Source organism: Taeniopygia guttata, chromosome 1A, assembly GCF_048771995.1.
Source record: "Taeniopygia guttata chromosome 1A, bTaeGut7.mat, whole genome shotgun sequence".
NCBI classification, from domain to species: Eukaryota; Metazoa; Chordata; class Aves; order Passeriformes; family Estrildidae; genus Taeniopygia; species Taeniopygia guttata.
In genome coordinates this window covers 70,737,961-70,753,451 of record NC_133025.1, presented here as the reverse complement: position 1 = coordinate 70,753,451, position 15,491 = coordinate 70,737,961, and the positions used below count along the sequence as shown (strand labels likewise).

Below are 15,491 nucleotides of genomic sequence, written 5' to 3'. Positions count from 1 at the left end.
GCTTTTTGTGGATTTTTGGTTGTTTGTTTTTTTTTTTTTTTTTAATTTAGAAGAGCATTCTCAGTTTGGGGGAAGAGCAAGCTTGCATTTTAAATCACAAAGAACAAGCTCTCCTTGAAAAGAACTAGTAGTCTTCTGATTAAAGATAATGTTCATTTGCACAGGAACCTCATGATCCTCTTACAACACATTGAAAAGTCATCATAGATTAGGAACTCATCTATTTAACAGACTAGATGTAGCTTGGCATGTCTCCAGTATTTTCTTTTCTATTTTTTCTGGTGTTTTTTTGCAGTGGCATCTTCCCTGCAAGGAGAGTTTAACATCTGGTAGTTGTCAATGTTGAGAGTGGTGAAATTCCTCCACTAGATTTTTTTTTTCTAGAACACCTATTTCAATAAAAAGTGGGTATCCTCTAGATAAGGAGGAACTATAAGAGGTAGTGTGGCTGAGGCAGAAGCTTTTTACCCCAGAATCCAAAACTGCAGTGAAACTCCTGGGGTACGACTCTACACTGAAAAAACAATAGACAATTCTCTCTATCGTTCTTTACATTTATTTTTACTCATTGAAAAAACTGAAGTCCAAAAATTATTTGGGGATATAGGATGATGATATCCATACAATTTGGAACAAAAGCTGATGTATTAAATTAATAATTAGTGGGGAATGAAGAGTAGCTCCCATAGCTATAATGCACAGAGCTCTCTGCATGGCAGTTGTTATAATTTTACAGAGCCAAATACTCAGCTACACAAAGGAGGTGAACTCCATGGTGATGTGCAAGAGAATTAGCAAAAGAAACAGAAGAGAATTTATGCACCACTATTTTTGTTTTAAAATAAATTCATTAAAAGTAAAAGGAAAGCTGGCGGCTGCAGGATGAGCCCTGGAAATTTAAGTCCATCTCATAGCTTGAAATAAATAATTTTGCTAAGGCATTTGAAGCAAAGAATCACCTTTGTCATTTCCTGAAGGCTTAAATTTAAAATACTGTATATAATCCAGTGTAGTTTACCCTAATGCTCCAGGGAAAAAGAGCCTGAGTTCATCTCTGCCATAATCCACACAGCAGATTCATTAGAAACTCAAGTGCTCAAGTGTTCTGAAGGCTGCAAATGTTTAGGAAAGAAATGGAAAAAAAAACCCTTTAATTTATTAAAAGAACTGACATAAACTCTGCTTCCTCTTGGACATGAGGTAAAGCAGTAAGGCAAAATTATCTTACCAACGGGAAAGTATTTCAGGAAAACTCAGGCTGTGGTATCTCATTCAGCCAAGCCACAGCTGAGATATACTGAGATATACAAAGAAAAAATATTTTTGCAAGAGAAGTTAACTAAAACACTTGTGGAAAAAAAGGGAAAAAATGAACTTTTCAGTGGTCTTTACTGAGTAAATCTTTAAGAATTAAAGACAGTTGAGTATGTTCTCATTTCTGAAGGTTCATGTTGTGGTGTTCTTTGCAGAGCAATACATTTGTAATCTATGGTCTTAGAAAGCATTAATACAATTTTACTGGCAAACATCTAGATGGTTGAAAAATAATTTATTATTTAAATGGTGCTTAATGAATTTCCATGGATTTATGAATATCAGCATATGCCCTTGCTTAGAAGGTATAATAAAAATGTATAGAACGCCTAAATCCTAAAATAAAAATGTATAGATCACCTAAATCCTAAAGAATGAGTGGCTCCTTACCTGCTACATTATCATAAGTTGTTTGGTTCTCATCTAGTTGAGAGAGTGCTTTTGCTGGTAGTTTGGAAAGCCTGAAGGAATTTGGTATTGAAATTCTCAAGGGTTTCCATACCCAGTGATGTGTAAGGAAATAAAAGATACATAAATGAGAACATGAAGCTGTTGCCTTTGTTCTAAGGCAAACAACCTTAGAAGGGTTTAGATCTGGCTTTTGTTTCTTTCCTACAAGTGTTAAAATTTGCTTTAAATTCTTGTTGAAAATTACTATTTGTCTAAATATTTTTTCCCCACTGCCCTGCATTTGAGAAAGTTTTAAGGACTAAGATGGAAAAAAAAGGTTTTCTAAAAAGTTATTTCCCACTCTAGCTTTCAGTCAGATTTATTAGCTATTAAATGGCCCTTTCTTAGCCCTGTAATCTGTAAAAAACGAATTCACTTTTTCTCATGCATCAAGTGAGTAGGTATTGAAGGAATTTTTTGGTGGACAGAATAAGGAGAAAAGAGGAAATATATGGGGATTATATATCTGTCTTGTCTTTTCATTGTCCAATAAATTTGTTCTGTGCAAGATTGCCTCTTGGTTCATATGAAATTTGGAAGTCTAACTCACTTTTTCTTCCATGGCCCCTTTGTGAGCTATTTCTGTATACAATGAAAATCCTGATAAATCTCTGTAATATCTCTTTATAAATGCACCACTATCACTCAAAGGTTTCTCAGTCTTTCTTTATTCTTTTCCCACTTTCCAAATACTTTTTGCACCCTCAAGACCAACCCTGTTGCTTATTACTCTGAAATGTTTCATGGTTTTGTTTCAGATCTAATTGTAAATATATTTTTTTGTTTACAGCATGCATTTGGTATCATATCTGTAGGAGATAAAATATCATATCTAAAAAGAAAGGTACAATCTTCAAACAAAGTTCAATCTTCAAAGCTCACGTTTCCTTTGTTTTTATTAATGCATTTTTTTCTGTCCTTTGTAAATGCTGCTGTAAATACTGTTGCAGCTTTCCAGCACTTTACTCCGTCACTCTTTCTCTGTTAAATAGGCTGTGAACTGCTTTTTGACTCTGTTGTCTCTTTTTCCTCATTAATCACTCTGTTTATAGTATTTGTTACCAGAAGATCAACTTTTACCTATATTGGCATTGTTTGCCCCATCTTCTATGAATTTTTTTTTTTTCACTAGGGAGGATTTCAACATCAGTCAATAATAATTTAACTTCCTTGAAATTTAATTTCTTTATCCTCAAAGCTCTTTGTGTTTGTGATATACAGAGCTTTGAGGGCTTTGTCAGTTAGGGGAATACAAACGATTATGTTTATCAGTCTCTCTTTGTCCACTTGTTATTTTTTTCATCTTATACAAGGTTTTCAGAGTCCTGTGGAGGAGTCAGAATTTAAAATATTCCTTTTATTCTGTTTCTGAAGTACTTAGCATAGTAGCATATTTTTTAATGCAATTTCAGAAATAACTTTTTAACGACCCCATAGGATTTTGATTGGGTAGGTCAGTGCTAATCTTTGGAAGACAAAATGGTTTTTCAGTAAGGGGCTTGGACGTTGTAACATTGCTCTTTATGTTGAGTATTTTGTGAACTCATACAAGAAGTTGTTGGGATTTTTTCCTCTATATCCCAATTCCCAGCTAAATAGTCTATTGATAACATGGTATCACATGTTATCAATATGTGTGGAGAGGGACTTGCTCTTCAAAGGGCCTCTTCTCCTATTCCTCTTCCCTTTATTGTTCAGCTATCAGTGGGAGTGGGGGCTTACATTTCTCTCAAGAAGGTAGCAAACCATTATTTTCAGTTTTACTTTCTTCTTGGTGTTCCACCATCTTGTGGAAATATTAGTGTGGCCAGTGTTTGTGGAGGCACATTAAAAGAAAATTCTGTGGAATCCTGAATGTGTGAGGAAGGACACAACTCAGTAGTGCCGAGTGGAAAGAGATCCCTGCCATTAGATGAGTTTATTTTTAATATGCTTGCAAAGTCTGGAAAAGGAATAGTTCACAGCACACAGACCTTAACCATGTCTGAGTTCTGAAGTAGATTGTAGTAGTTTGTAACCACAGACATTATAATTTGACGCTTACTATTTTCTGAAAAACCACTAACATTGCAGTCTGTGGTTGCATTTCATAGATAAAGTTTAGTGCTGCCACCTGATCCTTGTGTGGAGACAAAAGAATTTTCCTATAAAATTGAAAAGCAACATATGGCTTGTTTTATTTTTTAAATACTGTCTGAAGTTCTCTGATGTATCGAGTACACTGCTTTTTCTTTCTGTCTTCCTACAGATTTATATGTTTTGACTGTGTGGTTGTCATTTCTAATACATGGATGACTGTGATTTGTCAATTGAGTATTTGAATATCTTTATTTCATTTTTGATTAGGTATTCCTAATCTTTTAACTGGTGTCATGTCAAGCACATGTATAGAGAGTCATGTAACAAAGCTAACTTTGTGACTATAATTTGGTACTCCAGCCACTGATCAAATATGTAAAAAAAATAAAGGGAGGAGAGAGGGGAAGTGCACCTCAAGTGCCATTTTGTGGAGTGTTCTTCCTTACCTTCTTACAGGAAACGGGTTTTTTTCATTTTCTTGAGTCTACTAAAATAGCACTAAGAGGCTCAAATAACGCTCTACCCTTTCTAGTTAAAGATGAAATAAGGGCTGATTTTTACCTTTGCAACCAAAATCTAAGTTAGGATAGAATCTATAGGTAGATACAGCATTAGAGGAAAGAGCAAAGAGATGAAGGAAAGGTAGATACATGCTGAGAGAATGTACCTGCAGCTAAGGCTTTGTTCAACAGTAATAGGTAATATTTGAATTTAAATACCTTTATATTAGTTGATAATTTACTCTAACAACAGAAACAGAGCAAAGACAGACAGTGACTGAGTACCTAGACTAGAGCACTTAGTGGAAGGTCATACAAAAGAAATGAGGATTCTTGTCACAGAAGGAAAAACTAATATCAATGATTAAGATCAAAAGTATATGACTGAGTTGACTTGACTTGGGAACTATTGTGCAGTGTTTGCTCTTTGAAGACTTCTGAACTGAGTGAAAGGGATAAACGAGTTTTGTTTCCATTTATTGATATCACAGCAAAGCTGTCTTTTGATAGTCTCGAGTGTCATTGTTTCACAGGACTCTGTTTGCCCATTTTGAACTGTAGGTATGGGACAGTACAAACCATGTCAGCCAGTTCAAGAGCGTTGTCAGAGGTTGTAGGGCCTGTCATTTTAAGACATAACCTGTGAAGAAAGCTGTGTGTTTTATGGAACTGTTTAATTTCTCCTGAATCCAGTCAGCAGAATAACATTTCAGCTCAGATGAGAAACAGATATTCGGATCTAAGAGAAATGGATCCGTATGATTCATCCTGTGAATAATCACAGAAAAACCCCAACAAATCAAAAATGTTGTGGACAGCTGCCAGCAGTCTGGTAAATTCAAACATTGGGATGAAGCCTACTAAAGCAGGAGTCTTTTTGTCACATGAGATTGTCCTGTTTGGTGGCTACAGGATCTGTCTGGTGACAGTAAGTGTTGAGATGATTTTCAGGTGCTTATCAGGAGGTGATCAGTGTCTGAAACAGAGAATTGTTTATAAATTGGGAAGATACATCAGCACTTAATTTGGTTAACTAAAATGTGGTAGATGAATCATAGAATCACCTAGGTTGTAAAAGACCCTCAAGATCATTGAGTCTCTCTGTTAACCTCACGCCACCAAGGCCACCACTAACTCATGTCCCCAGTTGCCACACCTACATGTTTTTTAAGTACTTCCAGGGATGGTGATTTAACCACAGCCCTGCAGACTTGTGCCAATACCAACGGAAATGAAAAAGAATTCTTTCCAATTATACTTTTACTGTTTTAATGTCAGTACCCAATTCCATAAGGGTACTGCTAGTGGTTTGTGTTTCCTTGCATTTTATTCGTAGACTTTTAGAATTTGATTGTGGTTTTATTTGGACTTTATAGTCCAAATACTTATTTGGACTTACTATGTAGTGTTTCAAGTATTATATCATGGATATTTAACATACTTCAATTGTTTTTAAGTATTTTATGGGCATAAAATTTTCTAGATATTAAGATATAGCAGTTTATCAGTACTGTAATTTGCTTTGAAGAGTTTAGTGGGATAGATTATGGGATTTTTTTCCATTCTAACACAAGACAGTATTTTGGGTTCTTTTGACAAATTAAACTGGCATGAGAATATAATTATAAGTACAGCACCATTCTGTAATATGTAATTTTCTCCTACTTTTTCTGTTAGTTTTGCCAGAGTTCTGCAGTGAAAGAAACCTTTTTCCGGGGATTTTTCTTTGGTAAACTGAATTAAAATAGAAAAAATGATAATCACTTTTCACAACTATGATTTTCATGTGTACTACATTCCAGAACAGTGGGGACTACATAGTTACACATTTTAAATTTGGGATTTTTGACTTTTTCTACTATAAAAATAGCAAAAGTGTAGTTTTGCAGAAACTACTCTGTTTTGGAAATAGAGCAAACAACTAAAGGTAAGAAATAGAGCTTTCTTTTCCAGTTGAATAACTTCCACTGAAGGGACTTAAAAAAAAATTAGTTTGATCCAAGTGGGTGGATTATTCATTTTTTGCACTAATAGCATACTGTAAAATGCCACACTTAAATATACAGATGAATTATGCAACTTCATAAATATCTTCTGTTAGAACTCCACCTGTCCTCCAGCCAACCTTCCCCACTCCCCCAAATCCAAGTTGTAAATATGTATCATAAAATGTCTGTATTGCTCTGCAGTCAAGTAAACCTGTAAACAAATCTCTGAGCAATGCAGTGTTATGTCTAACCAGCAAAGAGTAATAAGGATTTCATTTATATTTACCTTTGATTTTCTATGAGTTTTGATTTAAAAATAAAAAAAAAAAAAATCATAAATCATGTATGTGAATAAAATGCACTAGAAGTCATGTTGTGTTCCTATTTGAACCACTGAGGTTTTTTCCATTTCCTGCTTAATTCTTCAGGGGCACCGCTAGTGTTTCTGTTTTTTCCAATTTGGAATGTTTAGAACAAATGCATAGGAATTGCCAATTTCTCCCTGATTTCTGAGGTACTCTGCATCTTCCCCTGAAAAATCATTTAAGATCGTGTGATTACTTTTACTGGGTGCTTTTCTTGCTTTTTGAAAGTGTTACATTTTCAGGATTTATAGGAATCTGAGTCTTGTCATTTTGTTCTCCTGAATCTTGGAAACAGAACACTTGGATTAATAATGTCATTACTTATTCCATGAGTGGCATTGGGAAGCTGGGATTTCAGTTTAGGGACAGTGACTTTAGCCCAGCAATTTGTTTCCTTAACCAAATACTGCAGGTGATAGGGATGTTTTAAGAAGTTGTTCCTGGCTTTCTCTACTGTAATGCATTTGATGTACAGTAATGCTAATTTAGGGGAGTATCTTTGCTGCTTTTTACTGCTGTGTACAGAATGTCCCTGGCAATTCCTAAAGCTTAGAAGCAAATTAACGATTTTGACAACTTTTTGTAGAAGTTTACACAAAGCTTTGATAATCTGTATCACATGTTAAAAACCGGCTTTGATGTTGTGGAAATGGCTCTAAAGTGCATCAAGGGAGGTTCAGACTGGACATTGTGAAGCTCTTCTTTGAAAGAGGGTGGTCAGACACTGGGAGAGGCTTCCAGAAAGCTGGTCATGCCCTAAGACTGTCAGTGTTTCAGAGGCTTTTGGAGAATCCCTTAGTAAGTTAATTCTTGGGCAGCCCTGAAGGGCTTAAGCAGCTGGAGCAGATGATCTTGTAGGTCTCTTCCAACTGAAGTGGTCTGGCCTGATAACAGCAACTGGTAAATCCCTGCCATCTCTGCTCCTGATGGAAGGTAAAACCTGAATTGCTTTATTATTTTCTGCTCTCAGGGAACATTGTATTTCTATTAACATAGCTTTAAAGTGATAATTTCTCTCTTTTTTTCTCTCTCTTATTTACCCTTTTACCTGCCTTTATCAATTTTTATAAAGATACTGCATACATTTAGGATAACTATAACTGGAAAAAGAGCGTAGAGGCAATTGAAATTTAGCAGGAGGAAAAGGATTGACCTTTTATCACATTTGTGATTTTTTTTTTTTTTCATATACACTTACATGCTTTTCTTTTGGAAAGGAAATTGTCAAGGAAGCAATAATGGAGGAGCAGAAACAAAGTGAAAAGGCAATCGAAGAAGCAGTAAAAAGGACAACAGAGGAACTGATGGAATACATTAAAGAGCAGAAGAGGGTGAGTTATCAGTGGATAATGGGTTTCATCATGAACTGAGAAATTGATAAAGTTTGCTAAACCTCAAACCTCTCTTAAAATTCACAGGAAAACAGAATTAGGAGTTAGGTTTTGGATCTTTCACACATTCTTTTTGAACAATTTGTTATTATGATACCTTTCTTCCTATATATTGGTAGACTTTCAAGTCCATCACAAGCTGAAAAGCATACATTAATTGTTCAGTTAAAATTTATAGCATTTCTTATTACATAAAGTAACATAAAGATGGGGCATAAATGCTGTCTATCAGATTTAAATTATGATCTGAGCTCAGATCATAGAAAACATTTCAGTACAAATAACAGGTGCTGTTTTATGTTCACAAATTATCTTTATTGGGCAGTTTTTATGCACACAAAGGCCATTAGTTTTTTTCCTCTCAACCCATATTATCTGAGAACCTGTAAATGTACTGGTATTCTATTAAGTGTGATTTATAGTCAGTGCATTGGTCTTGTTATGAAATGTTGCAATGTTCTGAAAGTTGTTTTCAGATGTTCTACTCATGCTATAACCTGGCAATTTAATGCTTGTGTATAAACAGTAAAATGTAGCTCAAGGGACTTTGATTTGCTTTCAGTAGGAGAAGAAAAAAATAAAACATTTCTCCCCTTTGAAGCTCTTTATAAAAACATAAGCAAAAAATAATTTTTAGAAACCTATTTCATATGGCAGTAGCAGCCTGAGCTCAAATTTCAGTATTCTCAATAAACAAAATCACTCAGCTTGCATCTAATGGGGAATGTTGTCCTGAGAAGGAAGTAGAAATAATGAGTTTGGCCTCTGCTTCTATATTCCCTGATTTTATAGGTTAAATAATACTATGGGAAATAGGATTTACCTTCAGAAGTTTCACTGTGCTAGTAGTTAAGATTGCAGTTGGGTGAGTTCCTTCCATTTTGCTGTGTATGGAGACATTTCCTTTTAGCAGGATTTATTTGATTTGGAAAGAGAATCCAGTTCAAAACATGATCCATAAGGATGTCTGAGCATATCTGAAGTCAGTTGTTTATGAAGGATAAGCTGTGGGGAAGGTGAAAGTAGGTCTACTGTTAAAATAACTTATTGTAACTTACCGTAACTTATCATAAGTGTCATAAATAAATGGGTCAATAGGGCATCCAGTGCAGATGTATATGAAAATATCACCTTCAAAGAAACAAAATCTTTGGTTTATCTTGTAGGAGCATAAAATCCTTTCATTCCATAGAGCATATTCAATTATTTCAGCCAACCTTTTTCTCTTTTTGATCAGTTGACACATATCCATTAATTTTTTAAAAAATCATACATAAGGAGAACTAGATTTTTCTGGCATAAGATTTATAAAAACTGCCTGTATTCAGGTTGGAAGGGAAAGACTTGCTTAACTCCAAATAGCATAGTAGCTTTTATATGATTACATAAGAGGTAGACGAAATGGTCAAAACTCATACACTTGTAAGAGTATAAATATACTTTGTGGACTGTGCTAAGTAATAGCAGCTTATGTAAGGAATTCCTGGAAAGAACTCAGGGAAAATGCCTTCTCTAAGATTTGGAGAGGTTTTTGGGTTTTTTTGATTGCCACAGGCATCTCAGGTACAAACTTGCAAAGGTAGTGGGCACTCTGTGTCATGATTGTTTTGAAAATCTGTTTGTAGAACCCTTCAAACCATGGGCACAGCAGTTTTGTACTTGGTTAGCAGGGGATTATTTGAATTAGTAGAAAGTTGCTTAACAAAAAGCAACAATATCATGATGCTAAAATGCTGATAAGAATAAATGTAACTTCCTCTATATTGAAGCCAAAAAAGTCACCAAACCTAGGGGAGAATTTATTGGCATGTCTTTCCACCTTCAAAAAATGAACACTAAAGCTAAAAAATAAGGGAAAAAAAAAAAAAAAACCAAAACTGTGATTGAAACAGATATTTTCATACAACAAATGAAGATGTGTGGCATGTTGAGTAATTATGCCATATGAGCCCAGGTTTTAACAGATATATAGCACAATGTTGGAAGCAGTTCTAACTATATACTGCAATCTTAGTTTTATTTTCTCTGTTCTATAATAAATGAAGATTTTTATATAGAAAAATGGGGACTTTTTAATGTTGCCACAGTTAACATCTTAAGAACTGTGGATATCTAAGATGTGAAGGAAATTTCAATCAGGAATTTAACTCTTTGTTATTTCATGATTATCTCATAACCACCACCATGCCAAAGAAGGCATCAAAACTGGACTGAAGTCAGGCTGTCTTGTCTGTTCAAAGACATTTTTCATCTCTACCAGGCTCGTAGAGATTTATTTCAACATTTGTAACACTTTGAAGAATCCATCTGAGTCAAATTCAAATGCATGTTAACCTGAATTGTTTTCCCCACTAAAGGTCCATACACATTATGTCCAGAAAGTTATCTTTGTTAATTGCTTGAAGGTATACATGACTGTGTAGTCCTGCTTTGCCTTCATCTGCAATAAATATCAAGAAGGCAAAACAATGCTTCAACTTATTGCTGGTGGGGTGGACAATGAGGGGAGAGAGGTGAAGGGTTGCACACGGATAAAAAGACACTGAGGTAGGGCTAAATGGCAAGCCCTACCTCAGCAATGCTTTCACTCCTGTCATGCAAATAAACGTTCTCTTTGGTTTGGATTCAGTGCATATCATGTGCCATGGAGCTCTATCTGAGACACAAACGTAGAGGAAAGAAAAATCTTTCAGTTCAGTTAGAATTGAGAAAAGAAGCACTTGTCCTTGAGTATCCAAAGTCCATCTGTTTTGATGAAAGCTCAAGATTCACAGACCTATTTATCAGTATTGTCTTTTGTTGCCTGATGTTCACCATCCTGTTACCTCTGGCCCTGCACTGTGGTTTCTGATCGCCTGAGTGCTCTGGAAGCATCCAGCTCTGTGAGGAGCCCCAGCACATTCATTGTCCCGAGATGCCCTAATTGTCACATTCCAGCCCCTCAGCCTGTGCCTGCCTTAGTGAGCAGGAAGTGTTTGTCAGTTTTTTGCATTAATTATTTAAAAATTCTAGTGTTTGTCTTTATACTGAACGCTTGTGGAGGTATTCCCTTAGATGAGGTAGTACAGCTCTGGGGGTTTTTTAAGGATTAATGGTTTTATTCTGCTCAAACATCTTGCTAATGTGGTGGAATATATGTACATGTCTGTACATAGGCTCTCACGTATAGGTGTATACATCCACCTTTGTGTTTGTTACCTGGGCAAGACAGCAAGGAGTAGAGCTTAATGTCCTGTAAATTCTGATTTAGGATTAGAGCTCCCAAACCCCGATCCCTGGGCTACACAACAGAAGGATAGTAGTGCCCTTACCTGACCTGTACAACTGCATATCTTTTGCAATATTTTTGGCTAAAATCTGATTAATGGGTATATGCTGCTCTGTTAGGAGTATTAAGACAGTCTGGGCCTATCCCTGCTCCACTTTTTATGGACTTCACATGGGGTTTTGGCCCATTTATTAAATAGTTTGCTTCAGCTGGCTGATGCTAAAGTAAGTGGATACAAACAAAGCTTTTCCCGAAGTGTAGTTTGTAAGAGCTCCAAGGAACTTTCACATTTGTTGTTTGCTCCTGAACACAATGCAGTTCCAAGGTGGACTGAAATTCTGGAGGTGTGTTGCAAGCATTCCAGATATGTGAGCAAAGGAGAAGTGTGATCATTCCCTGTATAAGTTGGGGTGCAGATCACAGTTTTTCCCTCATCCTTTGCTTGCACTTTGTCTCCTCTCACTGGTCCAAGAGGTGAAGGAGGTGCTGCCTGCACCTGATGGTCCAGGGAGCTGAAGAGTGAAAGGCAAGAATTGCTTTAAGGTAATAAGGTGAATTTTCAGAATCCACTGGTCTGAGAGAAGCCAAGCCAGCTGACTTACGACAGTAATGCTTCATCTCTGAACTGAGAATAAGCTTGAAAATAAATAGTAAAATAGCAGATAAGCAATATCTGAATAAAATAATATCGGTATTGCTGTATATTAATCTCCTTGCTTCTTAATCTTATTTTGAGGCTGTGTGTTGGCCTTTTCTTTGCATTCAGACTGTGAACCTACAGATGTTGTGTAGTTTTCTGTAATTCCTGCTGTTCTATGAAGACAATTCTGGAAATATATTTACATTTTATATGACTGGCTGAGATTTTGTTTTTAAATTAACTTGCAGATAGGGAGTAAAAGACACAAACAAACTTTATAATTTTTTTTTTTTTAATAACTGAATGAAAATGTTGAAAGCTATGTAATACTGACTTAAGCAAGTGTGTTAGTTTGCCAGGGGACATCTATACATACCAGAATGTCACCCAGAGAATTCTGGTGGGGCTTTATATTTCCAGATGTCTCATAAAAATTCTGAGATCAAGGCAATTGATTGGTCACTGCTGTACTTCAAACTAAGATCTATATCCAATTATTTGTTGTTAGAAAAGTCAGGAAATTCTTTGCTCTGCTTCTTATTTTTTCATACTTGGACAGTGTTCTGGTTTCTTGAACATAATCTGCAAATGTTAAAAACGTTCAACAAAACCTTTTGTTAAAAACTAAGCCTTGTTAATTCTAAAATCACACAAATGTTAGGAAGTCTTGTATAATAGAAGTTTACAAAAGTATTCTGTTATAATATTCAAGTATTCTGCCTGTGCTGCAGGTTGCAAGTTGTTTATAAATGTCATAGTTCAGTAATTTACTGCCTACTCACTCCAATTGAATGCTTAAAAATATTAATTCAATATGTCTTATTTATTATGTATTTATAGCAGCCAAAAAAACAAGTGTTCTAGTAGTTTTGTGCCTAATTAATTTTTGTGACCATAAGCTGTATAGAGAAAAAAAATAGTTATTGAAGTTGGTATACAAAGGAGAGTGTAAGTTACAAGAGGAAAAGTATTCTACCAAATAAAGCTTGTGCTGAATAGGTTATTTAAAGAAATTCTCTAAATCACAAAGTTTCACTTCATGAGGTGAGTAGCTAGCCAACAAGCAAATTATAATTTTTCCTATTTACACTGACATTCATCTCCCCTCAGGAAAATCTACTGCTTGCTTTTTGACAGCAAAGCTGAGGATATTAATCAGTTGCCTTTTGTCTGCTAATTGTACACGGTTTTTGTTGGCTTTATAGGACATATTTTGGCCTGTCAGGAAAAAAACTATATGTTAGGGCTTGAGTAATCACTGGAATGACAGATTTGTTTTTAATGCAGCCCCTCTTTCCCTGGCCTTCAGACACTTACCATAAATGCACTCCCTTCCTGATTTAAGGGTCAGAGTCTGAGAGCAGAGATGTCACCATTATAACAAAACTCTCTGTACTACTGTGTGTTCCCATATGATTTGTGCAGCTGTGCCTCATAACCTTTAAAAGAAAACAGAACTAAACATTTCTCTGACTAATGTTTACCAAAATACTGCAGAATTGAGAATAGCCCAAGAGATACTTTTGAGGGTTTTGTATTAGATAATTTTTTCTGATATTACAGAAAAAAGGGCCTATTTCAACCCCAGTATTTATATTTAAGAATCACTGGCAAGCTGCTATAAGCCATGTCTGTCTCACAGGAAAGAAAAAAAAAACAAAACAAAAAAAAAAAACAACAAGTTTCTCTTCTGATTTTGCATAGAGGAATTACCCCTTTAGTTTGGTAATAATACAGGTACTTTTGGAAAACAGAATTCCAGGCTCATCCCAGGGATGTGTGGGATGTGCTACAACAGGCAGCTTGGCTTTTTGCCACATAACCAGAAGAACTAGAATTATTTTTGCTCTTTTCTGAAAATGACTTGAAATATATGGAAAATGCTATTTTACCCTTATAAAACACCTTTATAGAAGGTTAACTTATTCCAGGCAAAAGCAAGTCATACCTTTTCCCACTTTCAGTGGGATTATTCTGCAGTGCAACAAGTATTTACTACTTGAAAGGGGAATTGTGCATTTCATTGTGTGCACAGATGCAGTGTAGTCACAATGCTTTTGAAGGGAAGAAAAATAGTGATCAAGTTATATCCAAGACAGCAGGACATATCTGACATTATCTGACAGTAAATCAGATTAAAACTGCTATTTTCCTCCATGGTTATCCTTGTTTTTCAGGGTTATTTCTAATAGCATACTGTATTTATAGGGTGTATTTTGTATGCTTATTTTGTCTGAAGGAAACAAGTAGACCTTTGTTTCCACCTTTTGAGTAGGTTTCTAACATATACACTGACTTTTGGGGCTGGTTATGGCACAAAATCCCATTGCAGGGATTTTTAAGTGGTATGTGCTATGTTTCATAATTAAATATATTCATGCAGATCTGATTTATCGTGAATGCACTTTCAGAACTTCTTGGGGGTTTTATGTTTGATTTTGTAGTTTAGCAGCAAAGCCCATAGAAATATATTGTGAAAACACCTTTACCAATACAGATTGTGGAAGGTGATATATTTTACAATTGCTATAACCCCTGTTATCTATGTAGATTTTTTTCCTTAAAATGTGAAGTATTTTCTGTGTCATTTCCTCATTCTTTGATATTTTAAGAGAAGATTTTATGATGAGACCTAATGTCTTACATTTAGTTATTTAAGTAAAGACTGAAAAAGAATGCATGAAGCTCAAATTTGATAAGATTTATCTGCCTTGTTGAGAAGAGGCTGCTGCAAATTCATTTGAGTTTTCAAATTGTCTGAGGAATTGTCTATAATTCACTCCTGAAATCTGACCTTACGAGAAGATATTTGCACCTCTTCATAGTTACTCTGTTATTCATCCATTGGAACCATCACAGAAAATGGTGTATTTTCTTAAGTTTTTCTCAAACAAACCTGACTAAAAGCTCTTCCTGTACATTTGAAGTGCTGGAGTTGAAATAACCTTTCAGCTCTTTACAATATTGGCATAAACACCTTAGTTATTATATAGGTCATATAATCATATATCAATATCATATAAAGACCTTGTAATTTATAAACCTTTTTGTAGTAAGAATTAGATCAAACTAATGAGGAAGTTCTCTGCAGAATAGAAATAAGATGTCTGTCTGATGGCTGAAACTGGCTATGATTGTAAAAAAGGATTTGAAAACAATATTACTACCAGAAAACACCTTCAAAAATCAGTTTAATTGGAAATAACTGTGGCTTATTGGCCCCTCTTATCAGACTGAAAAAAAATACCTTTTTTTTTTCTTGGTATTGATTTTTAATTTCCTACTTTCAAAGGTGACTTTATCCTTGTAGAAAAATCTCTATGCGTAATTGGTGTTTCTGCCACTGAGGAAGTGTCAGGAGGCTGGACCCATTTTCATCTTAGCCATACACTAGTCATCATGTTTATTGTCCTAACTACAATCAAAGCAAATTTTTAAAATTAAAAAGCGATTTAAAAAGCAGTTTGGCTTTCTGTCCAACTAAGAATTGACATGG

General features: G+C 35.2%; 1 protein-coding gene across 9 annotated transcripts in view; it reads left to right on the top strand.

The window, feature by feature from the left end:
* Positions 1-15,491, top strand: part of CCDC91 (coiled-coil domain containing 91) — a 108,317-nt gene that overhangs the window by 74,972 nt on the left and 17,854 nt on the right. For 8 of the 9 annotated variants that reach the window (XM_072923917.1, XM_072923916.1, XM_072923915.1 and 5 more), the window contains one exon: positions 7,914-8,027. The exons of the other annotated variant lie outside the window; for it this stretch is intronic. In XM_072923917.1, coding sequence (XP_072780018.1) covers positions 7,914-8,027 — 114 coding nt within the window. The remainder of the gene's footprint in view (positions 1-7,913; positions 8,028-15,491) is intronic. 9 annotated transcript variants of the gene reach the window in all.